Source organism: Arvicola amphibius, chromosome 17, assembly GCF_903992535.2.
Source record: "Arvicola amphibius chromosome 17, mArvAmp1.2, whole genome shotgun sequence".
NCBI lineage: Eukaryota > Metazoa > Chordata > Mammalia > Rodentia > Cricetidae > Arvicola > Arvicola amphibius.
Window position 1 is genome coordinate 5,495,349 of NC_052063.2, and position 16,152 is coordinate 5,511,500.

The following is a 16,152-nucleotide window of genomic DNA, read 5'->3' on the forward strand; positions in this document are numbered from 1 at the left end:
AGAAATAAAAAAAAAAGGCACAGAAAAAAGTAACATGGACTATGCTTGGGCAGGTCTCAGGAAACACCAGCTGTCAAATCTGGGGTCTAATTCACCTCTTTGTATTACATTCTAATAATGACACAATGAAGAATGAGCTCTGCTAACTCCCGAACTTTGAGAACCTGTTTTCAAACATTATATTGAGTTTAAGTCCATTTTAAGCATTGTTTCCTATGGTGTACTCTAACGTGTTTTCTGGTAAACTAGGAAAGCACGAGGTCCTCTGCTCTGTATGTAAATAAACATCACCATGTCACGGCAGGAAGAGTTTAGCAGACCATTTGTTTAATTCAATAAGTATTTTAAAAAGTCACTTACTTAAAAAAAAAGGAACATCTCTCAGCTGAGCCAAAAGTTGGAAAGCTGTTGGTAATTACAGGACTTTTAGCCTTGGATGGTGTTCTGAGGTAGACGGTAATCTGAATAGTAGAAGAGACGAGGGGGAGGAGGCAGGGGAGGAAGGGAGAGAACGCTAAGGAAGAGAGGAGAAAGGGAGGGAGGAAATGATCCTGAACTGTGAATACTGCAGCTCTGTCTTTTCCTTTTGGACTGGGCTACAGATAAGTATCTATGCACAGTTCACATAGTTATTTTTTCTGTTGACACTGTTGCCAAAGCCAGCATTTATTGAGCACGTTCCTGCACTGCCTGCATTATGGGTTTTCACGTTATTATAATAGAGGTTCATAACAACATGTTGTGATATACAGAGTCAGTGCCTGGAGCCTCCATCCAAATGACTGGGGAGCCTGGCTCTGAACCAAAAAAATGTGTACTGTATGAGAATATGCCTATAAATACATACATTTCTGCATTATTATATCTGGCATGTGAATCACATTGAAAGTCATTCTTCAATGATTGAGTTGAAAAGTAGATGACATTAATTTTTTTTTTTAAAAAAGGTGGCCAGGTATGGTGGCCCACACCTTTAATCTCAGCACTTGGGAGACAGAATCAGGCCTCTCTCTGTGAGTTTAAGCCATGTTCATCTACACAGTGAGTTCAAGGTCAGCTAGAGCTATACAGTAAGAATCTCTCTCCTTCTCTTACCCTCCTCCCCCTCTTACCCTCTCCCTCTCTCTCCCCTTCCTCCACTGCCCCTCCTTTTTTCTCTCATCTCTCTCATGCCCTGTTTAATATGCACATACAAATATAAACATGTTATTTCCAAATGCATTATAAAAGATGGTTTCTCAAATATTAAGATAATTCACCTGTCTTTGGAGCCCCCAGACACCCAAGCTTTGGGTTCCCCATATGATTAGGTGATATATTTGACCCTTAAACTTAAGTTTTATGTCATTAGGCTCTATTTGAAAGGAAACACATGATCTTCTGAGGCCCAACCTCAGGCTTTGCAGCTAATTTCACCATGGTCTCAATTTAAAACTTCTGAGAACACGGCTATGTCTCCCCTGACGCTGCAGAGCAACCTCCACAGCCTGCATATCGAGGATGCTAATGCCAGCAAAGAACGGCAGTCAGACAGGTGTCCTGAGTCGGCTCTGTGTCACTGGGGCACCAAGAGAACATTAATCCTACTGAAATCAATCTTGTATCTCATTGCCTAAGGGATTCTCCAAAGACTTCAGATCGATGAAAACAACAGAAAACTCCAAATGCCTCAAAAGGAAAATTACAGTAGAAAAGTATATGCTTTAGCAATCAATATCTTCAGATATCTAAGCTGTGAAGATTTAGGAGATAAATTGAAAGGTGGTACTAATACGTATGAGTGTTTCTGGAATACTGGGGACAGACTTAGTTTGAAGGAATTCTCTTCCAGTTCAAGTCAGAAAGTCTTCCAAGGATCCTCAACACACCCCTGGCCTGTTGCTGCCACTAAGCTTATCCTCTGTCCCCAAACCTTGGAATTTTGGAGCCTGGAAAACTTTTACATGGCTACACAAGGCAAGACAGCGGTACTCCAAATATGTCTGCGTTCTAATCTCTAGAATTTTTCAACGTATCAATCGGTATGGCAAATAGGAATTATATTGCAGATGGAATTGAGGCCGTTCATCGGCTGACATGAAGATCAAAATGCTATGGTTTAAATGAGTTTTGACAAGTGATGTCATGGTATTAAAGTGTCAGGACCTTTCGGAGGGGGTCTTCAGATGGAGGAGTGGGGCGGCTCCCACAAGAGTAGGGTGTTACAAAAGCACCAACCGGCCCTCTCCCCGTTAACTTGCGTTTTCTCTGTGACCATGTGACATCTCTCTAGATCTTACTTACCCTATCAGCTAAAACACCCTCAACCGTAAGCCAACACCAGGGCCATGGTCTTGCTTTTCTAGAATTGTGAGATAAATTGTGTATCTTTTCTTCACACAGCTTCCAGGCTCAGGTACCTTGTTACTGCAACATAAAATAGACTAAGGTAGGGATATTTCTCTGAAATTTCCAGATACCCTAATGTAATCCCAAGGATGCCCAGAAATGGAAAACGTGGGCAAATGGCAGAGGAGATGTGAAAACAGAATCTTGAGAATGATGTAATGCTTTTAAGAGAGAGGAAAGGGCCTTAGGCAGGGATGCGCTCTGGCCCACCCTTATCCTCTTGTTCCTACATAGGAGCTCCCTATGGAAAAAACAACAAATTACCATGACAACAGTTGTTGAATAAGGAGATACACTGCTGTCGTCTTTGAAGGTGATGGTCCTACATGGATATCCAACAACTTGCACAACTGGATAGTGCTTTGTGAAGGTGTTCATCACATGCACTAGAAGGTGGTTAGCAGTTTCCCAGGCCTCTGAATTTCAAAGGCCAGTATCAGTCCCCTATCAGAGAACAATCCCCTATCAGAGGCCAGTATCAGTCCCCACTCCTAAGCTGTGACATTTAAACCTGCTTCCAGGCATTGCGAAATCACACCCAACTGACACTTACTGGTTTATAATTTGTAGCTGATGGCCACTAGCTAAACTCTAAGCTCTAGGAGGGTGCAATCTAAAGAAAGCCATCAATGCTGATAATGATAAAAACAAAGAAAAACTGGAAAATATTCCTATGTGGACCTAGAATACTTTTAGAAAGGCAATTCAAAATAGATCCATTTTTGGAAGATTTACTGCATATAAAAAGTAGCACGACTCTTCCCCTATTTCCTTTTTTATATCTGGCACCCATAGAAAATCTTTATTACGGGTATTGACCTTAGAAAGCAATTGTCTTGAGGATGCTTCGGATAATGTCATTTGAAGAATAAAGGGCAGCGTGATACTTAAGCAGAGTAACATCCCGAGGAATGAGGTGAAGAGGAATGAATTAATGTTTAAATGGACTTCTCTACGACAGTCATCAGATTTTGGTGGCACTTAATGGATCAGACCTGGAGGTTGTCTGGCAGGAAAGGCAGACGTGCAGCGATTCTCAGGGCAGCGGGGAGTCGCCCAGTTTTGTGCCACTCTGCCATCACCACCAAAGGAAAACTTAGCAAGGCGTGGAGAGACTTTTGATCATCACGAGGCGGGGAAGGGAAGTGACTATTATCTAGTGGCTGGGGGCCAGGATCCGGCTATCTTATAATGCATAAAGGTGGCTTTCCAAAATGAAGTGCTAGCCCTGAACAGGGGGCCTCCATGTCTGGACTAAAATTCCTTCTCCATCACTGCCTAGTTCTTTAATAAACCCACCTCCCTTCTCCTCCTGAGAAGACAGGCAAGCAGTCTGGTATTTCCCCAGTTAGGGACAAGCATGTGAGCAAGCTTTGGCCCCTGCAGTGTGGGTACAGCGTTATGGACAGTGTCTAAGCCTGGCCCGTGAAGAGACCACCCATTTCTCGTCTCTCATCTATAAGGAGCTGCGGCGGCAGAAGTGGTAGATGGGAACCTAAGTATCTGAGGGGCTACATGAAGCGGGCATGCTGCACCATCTTTCCCAAGAAGGACCCACATTAGCCAGTGCCATGAACAACAGCTAAACTTCTATAATGTTAGATCATCTGTGTGTGTCCAGGGAGGTGACTCTGTGCCTTGTGTTCTTCATCTGGATGATGATGATTCTGATGTCTGTGGCCATATGAGGCTTGTTATGAAGATTTACAAAAAACTCTTAGGATTGTTTCTGGCAAACAGAAAGGGGTTTTTGTTGGTTTGTTTGTTTCACTTACAGGAGCACCTTTGGTGATACCATGTAAAATAACAAGTACCATCTTAGACCTAAGAAGGTGCTTACCTACAAATTTGCTTTCATTGATTCTAAAATATAGATATACCCATGCTTACCACCCTGCATAAAACTCAACTCCAATGGATCAAAAACCTCACACAAAACCAGATCCACACTGAACCTGATAGAAGAGAAAGTGGGGAACAGCCTTGACCCCACTGGCACAGGAGAAGCCTTTCCAAACAGACCATCACTAGCATAGACACTAAGATCGAAACTTAATAAATTGGACCTCATGGAACTGAAAGGCTTCTACATGGCAAAGGACACCATCATTCACACAATGTAACAGCTACAGAATGGGAAAAGATTTTTACTCACTACACATCTAATAGAGAGCTAATATCCAAAATAAATAAAGAACTCAGAAAACCATGCAATAAGAAAACAAGTACCCCAATCAAAATGAGGTATAGAGCTAAACAGAGAATTCTCAAAAGAAGAAACTCAAGCGACTGAGAAACATTCGAAAAGTTCAGCATCCTTAGCCATCAGGGAAATGTAAATCGAAACTAACTTTGAGATTTCATCTTACAAGTCAGAATGGCTCAGATCAATAAAACAAATGGCAGCTCATGTTGGCAAGGACGTGGAGTAAGGGGAGCATTTCTCCATTACTGGTGGGAGTGCAAACATCAGCTTCTATGGAAATCAGTGTGGTGGTTCCTCAGGAAGATGGAAATCGATCTACCTCAAGATTCAGTTATAGCACTACTGGGCATGCCCAAAGGACACTTCATCCTACCTCAGAAACACCTTTTCAACCATGTTCATTGCTGTTTTATTCAAAACAGCCAGTTATTAGAAAAACCTAGATGTCCCTTGACAGAAAGATTGATAAAGAAGATGTGGTATGGCCGGGCGGTGGTGGCGCACGCCTTTAATCCCAGCACTCGGGAGGCAGAGGCAGGCGGATCTCTGAGTTCGAGGCCAGCCTGGTCTACAAGAGCTAGTTCCAGGACAGGCTCTAGAAACTACAGGGAAACCCTGTCTCGAAAAACCAAAAAAAAAAAAAAAAAAAAAAAAAAAAGATGTGGTATATTTACACAATGGAGTATCACTCAACATTAAAAAATGACATTATAAAATTCACAGGCACATAGATGGGGATGGGACTAGAAAAAACGATCCTGAGTGAGGAAACCCAGGCCCAGAAAGACGACTATGGTATGTGTGTGCGTTTATGTGGGTATTGGCTGTTAAGTCAATGATAACCAAGCTATAATCTGTAGAACCACAGAGGTTAGGATAGACCCGTGGAAATAGATAGATCTTGTTAGGAAAGGGAAATAGATTAATTAGTTGTGGGTAGATGGAGGGACTGAATGAGAAAATCATGGAGGCAGGAAGAGGAAAGAAGGGGTTGAGGGAAGGAATACAGAGATGGCTAAAATTAAGGACCATTTGAGTGGTAGTGTTGAAACCTAATACAGTAGAAACTTCCTAAAATATATACATATGTTAAGGCAATCTAAACAAAATCACCAAATAATAATATGGGAGACAGAGCCCCAAAGCTTCCAAGATTAGGATTGGGTTGTCTCTCATTGAGTTATTAGCCAAAGGGGTCTCATAGGAAGCCCCAAACAACCCAGGCTGTTGCCAAGACTATAGGTTGCTCTCTACAAACTGACAGCAAGACCTCTGGCTGAAAACAGCACCTACACAACTCACCAAACATCCAGCTGGTCTCTACAGTCTTCACCTCTAAGTTCCAGTATCTTTGGTACATGAAAGACTTCTTCGTGCCACCAAAAGAAAAATGTAAACCCAACCTAGCCACAAAATCTTTGATCTACAATGGTGTCCTGCCTGAAAGACACACTTGTGCAATGGTGGCACAAATTTGGTTGGAGTAACCAACCAATATCTGATTTTAGTTAAGGCTCACTCCATGAGATGGAACCCATACACGACACTGCTTAGGTGACCGAGAGTCTGAGACGAGATAGCCCAGGGACCTAGGGTAAAACCATACCTACTACAGCTTTAAAAGAAAGTAGCATTAAGATGACTTCTAGTGACATCCTTCTATGCTCATCAATCAGGGCCTTGTTCAGGACTCATCAGAGACACTTTCTCCTGCAACAGAAGGAATAAATACAGAGACCCACAGCCAGACAGGGCAGAGAGTGAGACCTTGAAACCTGCAGTCCTTGAAACACTCAGCCCTAAATAGGATGTCTCCATCAAACCCAGGAAATCTGCTGAAGAGGCAGAAAGAGTTTAAGAGCCAGAGGGAATGGAGGACACCAAGAAGACAAACACCCTTCAGTCAACATGATGAAAGTTCACCTGAACTCAGAGAGACTGAGGCAGCATACAGAGGGTCTCTGAGGGGTCTGCCCAGATTTGCTGTGTGTGTATTATTGTTTCCAGTTTAGCGTTTTTATGGAATCTTGAGTGTGTGAACAAGTGGGCCGGTTTGAATGTCTTCTCATGGTTCCTTTCCTTCTGTTTATTTTATCCAATTCCAATGCCTTGGCTTTTGTTTTATCATTGTATTATATTACATTATATTATCATCCCTTAGACACTTGTTTTCTTTTTTAATTTCATTTTACATTACAACCACAGTTCTCTCCCTTCTCCTCCATTCCCCTTCCCCTCCCCCAGGCTGGCCTTGAACTCACAGAGATCAATCTGCCTCTGTCTCCCAAATCCTGGGATTAAAGGTGAGCAACACCACTGCCTGGCCTCTAGTGACTTGGTTTTACCTTCTGTTTTTTAGGCAAGCTTTATTTATTAAAACATAAATAAAATATCACTGTAGCCTACAGTGACCATGATATTGGCTGCCCACCCCCTGAGTCAGCATCAGAACCATGTGCTGACCCGGGGAATGACATTGCAGTCTGTGTGGAGAAGAGAACTTGAACCCTGTCTGGAGTGAGCATGCGCTCTGCTCACTCCAAGCATCTGTTCTCTGCTCGCACAATCTAGTATCAGTTTTATATATTCATTTATTTATTTTCCTGTGAACAAACCACTGTAAGCACTTCCTATGGTATTTGACAATGGTGGGACTTGTAATTCAAGAAAAAGAAGTGAAAATATACTATATTAGAAGAAAAATACCATATTAAAAGGAAAAGAAAAAATATTACCAAGATGTGGAAGTTTTCACAGTACTCAGAATCACGGATAGGGTTGGACACCATGGAATGATTTCTGGGAACAATGTCTTTGGTAGATCCTGAAACATGAGAGTCTCAGGGAAAGGTTATTCTAGGTGGAAGGATGAACAAGTGTAGGAGGGACCAGAAAAGGACAAGGTGACTTAAGGAGGTCAGAGCTCAGCATGGCTCTGTAGGCGTTACTGAGCGTTTGGAGCTCAGCACGGCTAAAGCACGGGTATGGGAGACATGTCGGAGTTACTGTGTGTATTTAAGGCACTTTCCTATTTTGATCACAGCTTATTAAAATTCCAGCTCTATTTTATCCCCCACATTCATGACCCATGATTCCCATCATCCCACTTCACTCCAGCACAAGCACAACGAGAAACTTCTGCAAAGCCAACACATCGCACAATTCCTTGGTACGCATGTGGAGAGCCGGGATACCACGTCACAGCTCCCAGGGCTCACTAAACAGCTATTTCTGATTAAATTAAGCCCATTAATATCATCCTCAAAACATCATTAGGGGGTTTTGCTTTCTAATTATATCAGTAATGGCTTCCAACTTGGCAGCCGGCATTCTTCACTTCTTACTTTTATACACCAATCTAAGAGACGATACCCAAGTGGCACACCAGTTTTCAAACGGAAAGAAATTCCCGTCGCCTGTGATATCTGGGGCCTCGTTTAATTTTTCATGTTCCACTGCTATGACATAAATGCCTCTGCTCTCGTGGTTCCCCCGAACGCTGGTAATTATGTGTGTTCATTCCGGCTGCCCCTCTCCTTTTCTGCTTCAGGTCTCGTCTTTCACAAGCTGGTCTCTGTTTCTGCATGGCAACGCTAGGCTCCCTGCACACCCTGTAACTGTATTCACAGAAGTCTTTGCAGAAAACCACTTGTGGTTTCACAAGCACTCCACTCAGCCCCACGTCTGCGCCCTTTGCCACAACACTGTCTCTTATCCTCAGGATGTGCTGCCTTCTCTACCTAGCTGGCCAAGTCTATATCCATGTGAACCACTTTATTAGTAATCGGCCTTTATCACTTATCAACATCCTTCCAAAATCCGGAGCATCTCCATTCCCCGTTCATGTGCATCTTTTGGACTAGTTGCGGTTATTTAAAACATAGCATTTATGACCACGCTAGAGCCAAGACAGTGTTATTTGGCTTATGCTCAGATAACACCTGGAGAGGCTCAGGCATTGAACTAGGGGTTGCTGGACTCATTGTCTATTTGCTGAACCGATTTGCAAGTGTGTTGAAAGACTTCTCAAATGTGGGAGACAGTGGAACCCCACCATCCCCATATGTTATCATACTTTAATTGTTCCGCATTTTAAAATGCTTTTCAAAATGTTATTCTCAATTATGATCTTTAGGCATACTGGTTGGTATCTACATGCATCTAAGTTGGAGAGAGGTGATGACCAGCATTGTCCTACAGTAAGGATATCAGGGACACAACAGGCGAGGAGATGGTGGGGGCACACATTCCGTTGTGCTATATTCCTTTAAATAACCTAAAACTTTCAGAAAAGTGTTCCATATACTTCACTGATTACCCCATCTACTTATTGATCCATCCATCCATCCCTCAATCCTTCCATCCGACCATCTATCCATCCATTCACCCACCTATCCATGTATGGATCCATTATCCCAAAACTTTGAGCTCTTCCTACACTGTGCAAGGCAAGCTTCTCTTCATCTAAGAAGCAAAGGCAGAACGTGACGGAAAACCAGTCTCCACGCGTGAAGGATTGAGACATCAATTACTGGTCTAAAAAGACCTTCCAGGATTTAAATTAGAAACAGGTTAGCTTTCATCTCTATCTTGGGAAAATACCCAGAGATTCTCATCTTTGGATTAATATTGAGTATCATCTGATTGCTAATTTCCATGGAGGCCTCTTGGGCTGCGAACTTCATGTTTTATATGTCCAAGTAACGAGGCTGCATCAATCAGACCCATGGGCGAGCAGGGCTTGCCTGTTTTGCAGGCTTTCCCATGGCTTCGCTTGTATTACATCAATCTTCCCCGGCACAACACATTTCAACGCAGACTATCTATACATCGTTTTTCTTCTCTCCTTTGCTCCCAGAGTTTAATTGATTTTTCTGTGGATAAAACATGCGCTCCCTTGCATTCCTTGCACCTTCTTGACAACTGCTGCTTGATTTACACTTTTTTTTTTTGAAAAAGTCAGAATTGGCAACCTATTTTTAAAGCAATCTGTCACCCCTTTCCATCCCTCTGGCAAGTCACTTGTACTGAAGTTGTCACCAGGCTGTGACCAGGGAAGGCCAGGGATTCCTGAGTCTGTCTCTATGTAGGCTGGGCTGACCTGATCAATGCTCTCTTTGGGAGGCTGTTTTTCCCCCCAGTTGTATGGTCTTTGGTATGCATCCTCTATCCTGCCTCCTCCCATCATTCCCTGTCATCTTAGGAAGTTCAGAGTAATTCCTTAATCACTTTTGCAAGTCTTTCCAGGCTAAGCCACTCGGCCAACTTTTTCTTTCTGCGCATGCGCCTAAAGTGGCAAATTACCATCGTGAGACTGATGGGTGAGTTGGCAGGTAGGCTGCCGGGGCACGTGGATCTTCCTGCGGGAACTGGCTGAACTACCGAAGGAAAGGAGGACCGGGCAGCAGACTGTGATAAAAGCAAGCAAATAAACTACACATTCGTTCCGTAGGGAAGGCACGATCCACTTCCTCTGTCTGGGCTCTGCGCACTGGGAACTGACAGAGCCGCAGACAGAACAAACCTGAGCCTCCGAATCGCCACGGGGAGGATCAGTCACCAAACGCCCACGGGAAAGTACACTGGGTGACTTTAAGCCACCTGGGATGGGAGGATTGTTGAAACAGCCCCCCCCCCCCCCCCCCCCCCCCCCCCCCCCCCCCCCGGTGACTGATATAGAAGGAGCATGAAGGAAAGGCTCGGAAGGAAGGGGCTCTCCATGGTTCCTCCCCCAGGGGGCGACTACACCATGCTGTACGATCTTAGAAGGGTGCAGGCTTTACCACGGAACACTCACTGATGGATCCTTTGCTGGCTGAAAGGGGCAGTGTAGCAGCCATTCTCCTCCAGGTCTGGCAGTGTCTCCTTGTCCAGCCTCATGGGCTTCTTTGGTAACCATCTCCGAAACCTGCTTATTTGTTTATCGATCCTGTGGTACATGGAAGGCAAGACCAGAGAGTACAGCGTGTCAGCATCAGCCTGAAACATAGGAGGAGGGTCTCCAGGGAGCCATAAAGACAGCTCCACACCCTCTAGGGATTCTCCCTACACCCAGAACGGCCTCATTTTTTTTTTTTTTCCGGATGGAGAGAAGAGAGCTGGGGACCTGACATTCTTTCACAGTCTCTTAAGGGGCCTCTAATATCACTATCTTTGGACAGATTTGAATTACATATTCACCCACGTGTTAAGGAATGATGAACTGGTCACAAGGTTGGAAGGTTCTGGAAAGGAAGTACAAAGTCCTTTAAGCCTTCAATGTTACATTTTGTGGAGGCTAGCAATGCAATTTGTGTCTGGGAAAGGTGAGGTCAGAAAAGAATTTTAGCTGTGGTTAACTAGGCTGGGGCAATAGTACATCCTGACTGGGTACAGAGAACATGAGGTCATGGTTTTGGCTCTCCGCCTGTCACACCTTCTCTGACAAGCCAGCAAACAGATAGCTGGCTCTTTAACTTTCACTACGCTTTTCAAAGTTCACAGCTTTGGCCCTGGGGTATCAGGGCACACAGGTGTCACCCTGGCCGCTGTGCACAAAAATGCCAAGTGAAAAAAAAAAAAAAACAGGCTAATGATGTATTGTGGTTTATAAAAGGCATTTTCCAAACTGGCATTATCCTTACTCACTCTGACTGCTGGACACCTCTGGCTGCCCACTGGCCAATTAATAGAAATTGCTCAGGCCTGCTCATAGCAGACAACTAGAAACCACACCAGACTTCAAAGCATTTATGCCACCTCAGTATCGAAATGACAGAATGCTTTCTCTGGGTGAGCAAGTACGTAGGCCAAATGGCATCTGGTGGAGATAAAACGTATAGGTGCTCTTTGCACTTTACACGCTTAGAAGAGACCCCAAAAGATACATACATACATATATATATATATATATATATATATATATATGCTATTCAGAACAGTGTCTGGTATACAGTACTATTACTACCATGCCTTACCCCTTCCAAATAATACGTAAGCAAGCAGTTGAGATTTCTTAGTAAAATGGCAGGCTGTAAATTGCCTTGCTGTTACCGCATTAGGGAAAAGAACCCATGAATGGAAGAACAGATGTGACTCCGAAGAAAGAAGGAGCTTCAGAAGTTCACCAAAGAGCTGATAAAACCCCTCAATGGTGCCAAGAAACAAACAAGGTCATGTTAAGAAGAAACAGAGCTATCCACAGCTCAAGCCATAGAACTTCCTACATGGGGGAGAGGAAGCAGAAGCCTCAATCAAAGGCAGCTAGACGACTCTGGTGAGAAAGGATTGGTAGTTTTACCCTCGGGACACATCTACAACCCTCACAGGTCTCAGTCAAATTCTCGATCTTGGTAAGACAGCAACTCCTCTCAGAAAAGCCAAACAAGGAGAGTGAACCCATTTTCCCACTGTATATGGGCACTGTCTTGAAAGGGAGCCCATTATTTCAAACAGAGCCACCTGGACTCTAAGGAATCATGGTAACCACAAGTCAGGAAACCTGAGTTTAACCTACCACAGTCCAAAGTCAGACAACCTTATCGGGCAGTTGGGAGAGGAGGAGGGCTATACATGGACAAGCTGAAGAGCGCAGGATACAGGAGGTTCAGAGGCCTCCGTTGTTGTGGCCCAACCGAGTAACACTGGAGTTGATAACCCTCAGCCTAGGCCAGCAGATGGATCAAATTCTGGGACTATTCTAACCTCTATCTACTGCTCTGTAGCCCAAGAACTCTGAGATGCAGCCCTCCAATGAGTGATTAGCTTGTGGGAGATCCTGAAAGTACAAATATAGGTCCTTTAGCTGAATAGCCGTCAGTGTTCGACTGTTTCCCATGCTTGTGATGAGCTTGAGAAATATCCCCCAGCTAGGGGAGACGTTTGGAGAGTTTGGGGATGGTGGGAGAACTTGTCTACCCCATAGAGTCCGCAGCAAAGTGATTCCTGGTGCACGAAGAAGAGAAGCAGCTGAAGAGAAGACAGCTCTGGGAAATGTCAGGCACGTGTCAAATACAGACTCAGTACAAGTGACATCACAGGAAAGACAAGAGTCCACAAGCTCCATTGCCCCTACACCACACTGTGGAACAAGAAGTTTCCAAGGCTCTGTGGCCCAGGGATCATCCACTCTCACCTTCATTTTGTTTAGTTCCTGATGCGTCCCCTTCATTGTTGCTATGACTACAGATTAGTAGTATTTGTGCTTTACTGTTTTAAAAATATTTACACTTTTATTCCTCCTTATGCAATTATCACATTGCATTTAAGCATTTTTTCCACTTTTATTGAGCAACCTTTTCTATTTCCTCTCCTTTTGTTTCTGTTTTGAGCCGCGCTATCCCCTTTTGCAGTCTGTTCTATTGTTAGTAACGTTTCGGTTTTATTTTGAGGATGGTGTTTTTATTTTTCATTGCCCTGCTTACACCGCTTCTCTTTTTGGCTGTTCCTTTTCTTTCTCCTAGTATTTCATTTTTTCCTCCTCTCTTCCACACCCTGCTTTGCCGCTTTCCCTTTCCCTTTTAATCTAAACTCGGTTCTCCTTTATTTTCCCTTCCCCATCTCCTTCCACTGTCTTATCCACTATTTACACATTTACCTTAAATAATTTTTAACATCATAGCACATTTGTCTTAGTTTTTCTAGGTTCTATTTTTTTCTATTGGTGACACAGTAGAGGACCTTAGTCAATTTTAACTATATTCCTATGTCTTCCTCATTTTGCTCTGACAGAAGTTTGTTTAAAATCCTAGTGGTGTTGAGGATTGAGCCCTCAAGTAGAGGAGTATAGGGGAATATATTCAATGTAATATATACATTTATGAGAGCTTGAAAATAAAGAATAATCTTGAAAAAACAGACCTCAATAAGAAATCACCCCAAATTAGATATATCGAAGCAACCATATGCACAAATTGCAATCTAGAAATCTAAGAACATGAAGAAGCAAGGCACTGAGGTTCCCTCAAAACAGTGGTTTTCAACCTATGGGGTCGAATGACCCTTTCACAGGGGTGACCTAAGACCATCAGAAAACATAAACACACATATTCACATTACAATTCATAGCAGCAGCAAATTACAGTTATGAATTGGTAACCAAAATAATTTTATGGTTGGGGAGTCAGAATTAGGAAGGCTAAGAACCACTGCTGTAAAAGATGAGAATTCCTCAACTCAGTAAACCAGCTTGTGCTAATATATATCTAAGGGAGAAAGAAAAGAACATATAATCCAAGCAACCAGAAAACAACCAACCAAGTTACCGGAGTAAAACGTATCTCAACAATAACCTCAACTACCAACAAAGAGGGGGAAGATTAGTTAATGTGATAAAGAAATAAGATCCAGCAATCTATTGTCTCCAGTAAAATACCTCACTGGCAAAGATATTCCCAGAGTTGATGTCAAAGAATAGAAGTCAATCCATCAGGAATATGGAAACCCCAAATAAGCTGGCCTTGTTACTCTAATACATGAGAAAGTGGGCTTCAAAACTAATGTATCAGAAGAAATAAAGTCCCTGCATATTAATAAAGAGAGAAACACACATATACATACACACAGAGAGAGGGGGGAATTTATGTATATAGGAAACATGAGAGCTTCCAGTTTCATCAAACAAGCACTACTGAGCATGAAAGGTCAGAGAAGTATGAACGCAATGGAATAGCACAGTGGACAGTGTAATATTACACTTTCCTTCAGATAGGGCCCCCAAACTGAAAGGCCGCAGAAACTTCTGACTTCAACTGCATCAGTCAAAACGGACTCAACAGAGATTTTTCAGCACTCTGACGAAAAGATACAGAATAAAGGACCTTTTGGCAGCCCAAGGCACTCCCTCTAAAATAGACTTCATTCTAGGAAACTATTTTAAAACTAACAAATATAACAGGATCAAATGTTTTTTTTTTTCTATCTTTTCAGATTATAGTGGAGTAGAATGAGAAACCAATAGCCAGAGACACTCAGAAACTACCCGGATACCTGGGGATGGTGGAGTACAATCTTAATAACCAGTGAGTCACTGAGATATCAGGGATGAGATTTAAAACTTCCTAGAATCAAGTTAAAATGATGCCTCATTTATCAGACCCCCCTGAACACAGCTAAGGTAGATCTAAGAAGATCTGTAGCTATGAATGCTAACTTTGAATTTAACCAGAAAGGTCTGAAAAAGAACCTATAATGCACCCCAAGGTCTTAGAAAAACAGAAAAAAGCCAAATTCTAAGCACCAGGTAGCAATCAAACAAACAAACAAAACAAAACAAAAATCAGTGCAAAAATTAATAAAATGGAACCCTAAATAATCATACATAGAAGTAATCAAACAAAATTTAGTCCTTTGAAAAGACATAAGATAATCCCCTAACCAAAAGAAAGAGAGGAAAGAGCAAAATAATAAAGTCATGGATGGAAAAGTAATGTTAAAGAGAGTCGGATGAAGTTCAGAGAAACGCTAGGAAATAGCTTGAAGACTTAAATTCTAAAACCGAAAAATCTAGAAGCAATGGATAAATTGCCATAACATATGAATATGACCTACCAAAGTTAAACCAAGAAGCTATAAACACATCCATACTAAGAATGAGATTTTAGCATTAATAAAAAGTCCACCCATAAAGAAAAGCCCAGTACTGGATAAATTTATTGCTGATTCACAAAAATTTTAAGGAGTTGCTAATACTAATTATTCTCCAACTGCTTCGGAACAGAGAGGCAGGCATACTGAAAGCAGTGTTATTATGATGCCCAAATCAGTAAGTCACAACCAAAGAAGAAAACTACAACCCAACTTCTCCGATGAATTGAGATGTAAATGTTCTCAATAAAATACTTGCAAACCAAATTCAAGAACACATTAAGAAGGTAATATACCATGGCCAAGATGGTTTCATTCCAGAGGCCAGGTTAATTCCACACATGCAAATCAATAACTGTAATACAATGGCTAATTAGACTTAGGGACAGAAATCACAAATGATCCGAGTGGACGCAAAGGAAGCCTTTGACAAGGTCCCACATCTCCTGCAGACAAAGGCCCCGGGGAAAGCAGGAACAGAAGGAACACAGCTCAGCAAAATAAAGGCTGCGTGGGGCAAATGCACACCCACATTCTGTGGAAAAACAAGAAGCATTTCCTTTGAAGCCTAGCGCGAGATGTCTGTGCTCGCTGCCCCCATGCAGTGCTTTGCCTTAGCGAGGACCGTGAGAAAAGACAAAGAAACAAAAGGGACACAAATAGGAGAGGAAATCAATGTGTCCTTAACTGCAGGTGGCAAGACCCTGCACCTCACAGCTCTAAAGACACCGCCAGAAGATTATTAGAGTGGGCACACACTTTCAGCAAAGTCACACAATAAAAAAAAAAATTATCAACGGATAGCAAAGAAGGGTTTTTGCTCTATCAATAAAGGACTTGCCAAAAACACAAACGAGGAAAAGCATAATAAGTTCAAAAATAGATCTAGGAACAAGAACAAAATATAATGACATATACGCATGAAAATACCCCAATAAAAATCCAACAGTTTGAATGCTAACGAAAATTTAACATCAATTTTGACTTTAAAAATG

General features: G+C 42.5%; 1 protein-coding gene across 1 annotated transcript in view; it reads right to left on the bottom strand.

The window, feature by feature from the left end:
- Ano4 (anoctamin 4) overlaps positions 1-16,152 on the bottom strand; it is a 150,037-nt gene that overhangs the window by 79,755 nt on the left and 54,130 nt on the right. The window contains exon 8 of the mRNA XM_042054263.1: positions 10,392-10,523. Within this exon, the coding sequence (XP_041910197.1) occupies positions 10,392-10,523 (132 nt within the window). The remainder of the gene's footprint in view (positions 1-10,391; positions 10,524-16,152) is intronic.